The sequence below is a fragment of the Mauremys mutica genome, chromosome 2, assembly GCF_020497125.1.
Source record: "Mauremys mutica isolate MM-2020 ecotype Southern chromosome 2, ASM2049712v1, whole genome shotgun sequence".
Lineage (NCBI taxonomy): Eukaryota > Metazoa > Chordata > Testudines > Geoemydidae > Mauremys > Mauremys mutica.
This window is the reverse complement of record NC_059073.1, coordinates 214,118,720-214,127,654: the sequence shown is the minus strand read 5'-3', so window position 1 is coordinate 214,127,654 and position 8,935 is coordinate 214,118,720. Positions and strand designations below refer to the sequence as shown.

Genomic DNA, 8,935 nt, shown 5'->3' with positions numbered 1-8,935 from the left:
GGGGCAGGAACTGTGCCTTACTGTATGTATGTACAGTAGCTAGCACAATGGGGCTGCAGTCTTGGTGCTGTGTTAAAGTAGCAAAGATAATCAAGTTTGGCCCACAGTAAATGAAATGAGCCCACTGCTGGAGGCAAGGGTGCAAGGGGTACTACAGTGATTACTTGTCTCTGTGTTGGGCTGTTTCAGAGAATATTTAATATGTTTTTTTTCCTTCTTGCCACAGGAACAGCACATGTAATTCTTCAACCTTGGATGACTCCGAAGAATTGCAAGTGCCCCAAGATGCTGAGATATGTTTGCTGAAGTCAGGAGAACTGATGTAAGCAGAACAGCTTCATTACTGCCCGGTTTAAAGAATAACTGCCAAATCGGCATCTTGGATATCATCTTGGTCAACTCTCATTGACCTCAGTGGGAGCAGTCCGTATGCATCTGAGGGCAGGACTTGGCCCTAAGAACAGCACCATGGGGATATACCTCAGTTAAATAATGGGTGTGGGGGTGATAAGGAGAGAATCAGCTTGCCCTCCTGCCTGCCCATCCGTTTGGGGCCAGGAAAATCTTCAGCGGGGACTGAGACCTGTAAACAGAAATTGGAGAGAGGCTTTTAGCACTTCAGTACCTGGAGGAAGACATTGCTCAATGCTCAATTAATATTCTGTGTTTCGTGAGCCTTTGGGGGAGTGGCTTATTTCCCATAAGCCACCTCTACCCAAAATGGTTCTGGCATAGCTACTGCTGTCTATGGCTTCTGTCCTGATGAATACGTATATGCCACAATAAGAGTAAATCTTCAAAAGAGCCCCAACCCAGCCTGCACTTGTGTGCCCACAACCCCCTGCACACACACGACTTGAGTGCTAACATTTACACGCAGAGGCAATAGAGTGTGTCACTTGCACAATAGCTAATAGAATTGATGTGCACAAAACCCAACATTCTTATCCCTACCCGTAGATGCCCCTTTTTGAAAATTTGGCTCAGCTGTGAGAAAGGTTTATACTTTGACTACAAGAAGGTGATTTGGTCTGTGCTGGGATTTTGTTGTGGTCTTTCTGAGAGCTCAAGCAACGGCAGCTGTAACAAAATACACACCCAAGCAACAAACTGAGGGGTGGGGGAAAGAAATGTCATTAGCTACTTAAACTCTGTCAGGCGACCCTTAATTTTAGTAGTTGTTTCACCTTAGGTAAAAACTAACATTATGAATAAAGCTAAACATTTCTCCTTGGCCTGGGAACAGTAGTTATCATTAAAACTCAGCATTTGCCAATGGATGGCTGAGATACCACAGTGATCCCCATACTTAGAGTTGGAAATAACTATGGGTATCTGCTGGCAAGTGCTGATTTTTGATGGCTGACAATGAATGTATTACAGTGTATCATAATACCAGAGATCATGGTTAGCTCTTTGCTTAGATAATTTCTCTTGATTCTAAATAATGATATATCAGACCAACTCCAATGGAGATACTGTGGGCTTGATCCTCCTCAGCTGGTTAATTGGTGAAGCTTCATTGAAGACCATGAGCTGAGGATCTAATTATATAGATGTGAAATATATCAGTATAGGCGGTCTGACAAAATGTTAAAGGGCTGAACCTCCCAAGGTCCTGAAGATAATTCAGTTTTAATCTTAGGTTCCTAAAGGTGGTACTTAGGTAGTTTGCTTGTTCACTGACAATGTGAGCTCCAGGGTTAATTACCCCAAAAGCCCCAGGACAGAGCACAATGTGACATTTAGTAGAATGTCTGCTCATGTTCACTTGCTCTGTAAATCTCCCTAAACATCCATTTCTTGGTCTGAATGATGTTAGTATGGTAAGTGACGTTGCTTACATATAAAATGGAGAGAGCAGAGGGCAGCAGTCTTTTTCATGACATCTTTTATTACAAACATTAAGTCATATACTTGCTGATCAAGAGAAACAACAGTGTTAAGTGAGACTGAAATCGCGTATCTGTACCACACTCAATATTACTTCTTTTTAACTACACTGGAATAAATGAATGAGTGCATCTGATGAAGTGGGTATTCACCCACAAAAGCTCATGCTCCAATACGTCTGTTAGTCTATAATGTGCCACAGGACTCTTTGCTGCTTTTACAGATCCAGACTAACGTGGCTACTTGAATGAGTGAAGTTGCTGAATGCCAGCAGCAATAGAAAGCACTAGGCTGTGATCAACTAGTCCTTGCTTTCATCCAGAGTTGTATAGCTGCATCTTCTAGACATGCCCCAAAGTCACTGAGGAGACTGCAGGAAGTAGGTCAGGCAAAGGGAAATAAAATATTAGTGCCCACTGTTCAGATGTCTTCACAATCTAATTTGATCCTCTCCAATGGTTATGTTTGTCTTTCAGGATAAAATTACCCCTTACAGTTGAAGAGATTTTAAATTTTGGGGAAGACAACAGGGAGCTGTTCATTAAGTCCAGCACCTACAGCACCATCCCTATCACCGTGACAGTGACTGGCTTTACAATCAGCTGGGTGTTTTCATCAGACCCAAAGAGCATAGCATTCAGCGTTGTCTACCAAGAATCAGAAGAAGCAACACTGGATCAGTGCAAAGTAAGGCAGTTATTTCAGGGTGGGATTTTTTCCTCACTGAGCTACCTCAGGAATTGCATTTCACCACATGAGGTGAATGAGTTTGTCTGGTGGAACCAGCAAGCTTACTTATCATGACCCCAACAAATGTCACTGGAAGTGCATCGCTGTAGTAACAAATATGAAAGTGTCAAAATGTCTCATCAGGAGAAGTGTTCCTTGTCCAAAGTCCATCGCACTGTTGCGGTGGGAAGAAGTACACCTTTAATTATTTAGTGTTGCCTGGGGAAATAGGGTGACATTGCACTGACTGGCACTTTAGCTTGCAGTGTTTGTATTTAAAGTTAAATCACTATCACTAAGCTAAACAATCGGCTCCTTCAGCTCCAACCTGAAAAATCTGTGTAGTGTTTAGTTTTTTTCCTTACGTTTAATGCAAAAGATAAATATTATTTGTAAATAGCATAGGACTCGATCCAGCAGGACTCTTAAACACAGGCCATCCCTTGAAAGATGAAGTAGTCAGTGGAACTACTCACAGATTTAAGATTAAGCGCATGCTTCAGTGCTTTGCTGGATACTACCCAAAGTTCTCAACATTTTGCAGGATCAGTGCAGAAAGCCCCACACTACTTTCCTGATTCACACTGCGTGTGTCTTTTATAGGAAAAAAGGGGTGGTGTTAATCCTTGTTAAGCTAACTTATGTTAACTAACCTGTGTTAAAATTATAGTGAAAACAAAAGCAGTTGTAGTTTTAACTCATGATGCTGGGGAGACCTAATGTTTCCCATGACCAGCTAACACTGATTAAGGCCATGTCTATATGTACAGCACTGCAGTAGCGCAGCTGCACCAATACAGCTCTGCCGCTGCAGCACATCTGGTGAAGGCACTCTATGCCGACGGGAGAGAGCTCCCTCCACACCAAGTTACCAGAATTTTTTCAATTCAGTTATATGTACAAGTCCGTCTTCCATTACATGGTGAGAGGGATAAATGGAATATCTCAGCAGTTTCCTGCTTGGAGAGTTAAATTTGTCCTGATGATTGATTGAAGTACGACAGTAACTAGTTTGAGATATTAGGCTTCCCATAGTATCACCTACAGAAATGGTCTCCCTTTTCAGTAGCATGGCAACTGCCAGCAAAAGGCTCAGAAATGCCAGCTTTTCTTAGGAAAACCTTCCATTTTAAATATATTTTGATGGGGGATTTTTGCCTTTGTTTTTTTTAATTCAGTATGTTCCACTGAGCAAAAACAGTGGGCATTTTTTGGATAAAATATGAATAAAACATTCATTTGATGCTGTATTAAATGTGCAGTAATTTAAAAGGCCAAATTAAATTAGACACCATTGGAACTAATTTAGTACCCGCACAATGTTGGTTTCACAAATCCACACATGGGAGCTTTGAATTGAGTAGCGGGAGGTCAGGTCAGATCAGGCCTAGCTGTGTCTCGCTTAATGGGAACAAATGTCTAACCCCTTTCCACACATGTAATGGGCCTGTTTCTCCTCTCTGATCAGTGCAGATTGGAAGCATGAAAGTCAAGGGACTAGACTGGTGTAAACCTGTTGTATGGGAGAGGAGACTCAGGCCAAAGCTGTTTATGTGGCTTGACTGTTCTTTGTATGTGTTTTGTTTTTAATGATAGAAATATTAATGAGTAGCACATATGTATCTTTGAAATGTTTTATAAATATTAAATAGTCAGTGAAAGCTTATCACCCAGGGTATGTCTACACTCCACAGTCACTATTTTTAGCCGTGAGATGTCCCACTGCCAGATTCTTTCACTGCAGTATGTACACTTCAGCGTGGACACTGCCTGCTTTTCACCACAGTGTGTAGCTACATGTATGTTATGCACCACCACCATCATTGGTGTGCATTCCTCCACATGTAGATGTCAGAAGAAGGTTGTCACAGGGAGACGGCTGACATATGACCTGACATTCACTCACAAGAATAGATAATGCAAACCAAGAGAAATACATACACACAAGGAGGCCCTCTTGTTGCCCCCCTAGGAAGGTATAAGTCCAAATATCTCTTCCAAACCTAGAGTAGAGGTGGAGCTTTGAAACCAAGTTCTATTTTCATTTTTCAATTCCAGGTACTTATTCCTATGACCCGCTGCAACTCTCATAAGGAAACTATCAGAGGGCAGGTGAAGGCGAGAAACTGTGGTATCTACATACTGATATTTGACAACACTTTCTCTAGGTAGGTAGAGTCAATGTAGAGATTGAAATAAGCAGTGTTTCATCACTTGTAGACTTTAATAGAATGATTAAGAAAGAGGTCAAAAATTGGTTCAGTGGCCTGCGTTTCAGATTTTATTAAAGATCGTTTCCTGTGATTCTGTAACATTGTTCCATCCTTTGATACTCTTGATCGCTGAGACGGTAAATAACAGAAACTTACCACATGATTATTTTCAGCCAGTTCAGAGTCAGGATTGTCTTCTTGTAGTTTATGCTCCTACTGCATCCAATCCTGCAGTCCTAACTCACGCAAACCTTCTTGAAGTTCAATGGATGATTTGCCTGAGTAAGGATTGCAGGGTTTGACCAGCTATTATGATCTTACTTTTACTTGAGATAGACTAACATAATCTTCTGTTTGTTTTGTACAGGTTTATCTCGAAAAAGGTATTTTATCACTTGACTGTTGAACAACCTGTGATCTATGATGGAAGTGATTTTCCATAGCCTTGAATATATGGTGTCCTTTTTTAATTATATTTTTAAGAAACACTATTATTTATACGTATGTAAGCACTAAAAATATCATTGTTTGAACACTTCCTTAAGCTATGCAGTAGTTACAAAACAAAGCACTTACAGTGTGTTTACACAAAAGAAAGAAGCCCTTCACGGGAACACTAATGGCTCAGTACTGTGTAGAGATTGCTCAAAAGCCATGTTGTTCCGTAGAATTGGTCAAAAAAATGTTCAACCTTTTTTCAATGAAAACTTGGTTTTTGACAAAATTAAAATGTTTGATGTTTTTAATCAAAAAAATAGTTGGCTGAAAAATATTATTTTCTTGAAAAGCTTATATTTTTTTCTTGGAAAATTTTGATTAAAATAAAAGTAAAAAAATTGAAGTTTTCAGTTGGGGAAAAAACATTTTCTGACCAGCTCATAATTATAAAAAACTATAAAAAAATGCAACTGTGCAATACTCCAGACGTTACAGCTATGTATTATTAAAGGATCATATCTTTTTTTAGACTTATAAGCAACAAATATACTTTTTAGATGTTCAGTTTTGGTTTAAAAATGTCTAACTGGGTTTTAAAAAACACTGACATTTAATGTCTGTTACCAAAAAAAAATGCTGCAACAGTTCTAAAATTAATGATTATTTCTTCCACTCTTGATCGCTCTTCTCTGTAAGTAGATCCACTGAAATCAATGGAAGCTCTTGCAGAGTCAGGTATCTCTCGAAGTAACTTACAGTGGCAGAATCTGGTGTATAATTGGCAGAAAAAACTCAGCAGTTCTCGTGTGTGACACTAAAGAAAGGGAAAGGGGCATGTTTCTTTTTTCTGCTTTGGCTCTTTTAAACCACAGTGATCAACAAAAATGAAAACCTCTAAGGATATAAATGACAAGAATGATTCCTTTCTATAGACTGAGTGGAAGGTAGCAATCGGTGAGCCTCATTGGGTTTGATCCAATCTAGATAAATCCACCCAAAACTGGATGCATATCCAAACCTAGCGAGGAGCCTCGTCCTTCTCCCCTGTCCTCCTATCCTTCTCTCTCCTGCTTACCAATTCAGTCAGGTCACTTTCCTTTGTCCTTCCCCTTATTCCTGCTTCCTCTACCTCAGCCTACCTGCTCCTCTGCTCCTTCTCTCCAAGTACAAATGATTTCCTCCACATTTTCTGGCTAAATCTGGCGACTCCTATTACCATTCTCCATCCAGCCCTCATGCTTCACTTTCTCCATATCCTCTCCCCCATGTTTATTTCCCCAGTACAAACCAGCGGTCTGCAGTCTCTGCTGGGCCCAGAGTGGCTCCTGTATTCAAATCTTATGCACTCGTGGGCCAGGCTGGTTCAAAGTTTTCAATCAAAACTGGTTTTGGTGGAAAAAAAATTTTTTTATTTTAAACAAAAATCTCCATAGAAAGTGTCTGCTTTCTGCACAAAATTTGAGGGGTTCTCTTTTTTTGTTTTTTTTATAAAAACTAGGAAAACAAAAGATTTGTGGGCTTCAGTTGAAAAGTTCTCAGTTTATCAATAGAAAGTTGAACTTTTTTTTTTTTGAGAAGGATCTGGCTGGTTGACTGTAGAGAACTTGGAAGGGGGAGACAAATTTGGGTACAAAAGAGCATTGTATGGGGGTGTGAGGGCTCTTTATCAAAGGTTCAGTTCAGTTTGGAAGAAGGATTGAGGTTCAATTGGGTGTGTATATTTTTCTGGTGCTGTTACTCAGCCCTAATGGATTCTCTTTGATGGGGATAGAACTGTTACTGTGAAGGCACAGATTGTTCATGCTGATTGTGAGCACCGAGGTTCTGGTCACTTAACTACTAATGATAAAAGCCCAGGACATTTCCTGGGGATTAATGATCAACTGAAAGGAGAGGAACCCATGTCCCAAGGTACAGCTGAAGGCCCGTAATCCCTATTGCTGAGGTCATTATTGCTATTGTAAACGACAGTGAAAGGGGGTGGATGTTGTTTATGGGTGATGCACTTTTTAATTGGTCAATATAGCATATTTTTAGACCATAAATGCCCTCGCTATGCCCCCCAATCCAAAGCCCACTGAAATAAATGTAAATCCTCATTGATTTCAACAGGCTTTGGATTGGGCCCTATGTTAACTTGCCAGAATTCTGACTCATCTCGAGACATTCCATTGAGTTGACAATCCAGTTAATCTTTCTTATTATATCAATACTACATGTAAACTGCCATGGGAAGATGTGTCAAAGAAAGATGCAGGGTCCTTTTCTTTGTAGGAACAGAGAGGTCAGAGACCGTCACAACTGAGATCGATACTGCTGAAAATATTAAATTTAAAAGCAGCAAAGAATCCTGTGGCACCTTATAGACTAACAGACGTTTTGCAGCATGAGCTTTCGTGGGTGAATACCCACTTCTTCGGATGCAAGACTTGCATCCGAAGAAGTGGGTATTCACCCACGAAAGCTCATGCTGCAAAACGTCTGTTAGTCTATAAGGTGCCACAGGATTCTTTGCTGCTTCTACAGAACCAGACTAACACGGCTACCCCTCTGATACTTAAATTTAAAAGATTCTAATCAAGATGGAAATGAGATTAAAGTGAATAGCACATAAGCAATAAACAAATTATACACTGGCAGTTTCATTTACCAGCATATTATTTTAGTGCTGAGGTTATGTTTTATTCTTATTTAGGCAATGAGAGTTTATTTAATATTTAAAAGTGGAATACTATGTACCATACACTATGCAATATAATGGCTGTTTTACTGAAGTCTACTGCAATTTTCCTTAAACTTTTAGGTGTGATTTTAAAAGCATTTTGCTACTGTTTAGCTAGAATACTAATTTCACTAAGATATTTTTCTTAAAATGCCAAACATAAGTTAAAGGGACACTGTCAAGTGGCAGGCCAACTGTGAGCTATAATATTATAAATAATCTGGTGAAGGGTGGCCTCTGGATTTACTTTTTCTCTGTCTTTTTTAAAATCTATCACTCTGTTGCAAAGATTTTTTTAAAAATGCGCTGTTCATGTATGGCCCAGAGTAGCTCTGCTTCTGCAAAAAAACAATATCGCAACCTCAAATATTAAAAAACATGAATCTGCCCCCAAAATCTAGAGATTTATAAGCCGGTCATGATATTTTAATATTGGTCTTTTTATTTACTTCTTTTGCTTTCGAGTCTTTAGGGTTCATTTGCATCACATTTTTGCACTTCTCTGCAAGCATCAGGGGTAGAAACTTACTTATTGAAAAAGGAACACTGAGATACTCCTGCAACACCATGACTCCAGCAGCTGGGGCTTAGTGAAAAACACTAAAAACTGTAAGTGTTGGCAACACTGAGAAACAGCCCTCCAGCATCAAAAGCACACATTTATTAACAGAACTCTGTTATCAGAGCTGTGCTAAGATTGTCAGTTATGTTATCAATAAAGCTGAGACACAAACGAGATAAGAAATGTAACAGTTGTACAACACCTGAAATGCAGGGGTGTTTGTTTTTTTTTTAAACAAGCATTTTCCAATTGAAAAAGTTGAAAAACACCAATATCCCAGAGCTTCACTCTAGTGGGCTGTTACGCTGACTGGGGAGCAACAGAGTATGGCCTGTGCTCTGGCCACACCCCGCACATCAAATGGAGATGTGGCTAGGA

At 39.8% G+C, this 8,935-nt stretch overlaps 1 protein-coding gene across 5 annotated transcripts in view; it reads left to right on the top strand.

Annotated features, from left to right (window-relative positions):
• The window catches only part of FYCO1 (FYVE and coiled-coil domain autophagy adaptor 1), an 81,266-nt gene extending 74,469 nt beyond the window's left edge, over window positions 1-6,797 (top strand). For 3 of the 5 annotated variants that reach the window (XM_045007322.1, XM_045007323.1, XM_045007321.1), the window contains exons 15-18: window positions 227-322; window positions 2,370-2,580; window positions 4,681-4,790; window positions 5,203-6,796. In XM_045007322.1, coding sequence (XP_044863257.1) covers window positions 227-322; window positions 2,370-2,580; window positions 4,681-4,790; window positions 5,203-5,278 — 493 coding nt within the window. In that variant the 3' untranslated portion in view covers window positions 5,279-6,796. Of the gene's footprint in view, window positions 1-226; window positions 323-2,369; window positions 2,581-4,680; window positions 4,795-5,202 lie in introns of those variants that run through there. The other 2 variants (XM_045007324.1, XM_045007325.1) reach the window with 2 other exon arrangements.
• Window positions 6,798-8,935: the final 2,138 nt, after the last annotated feature.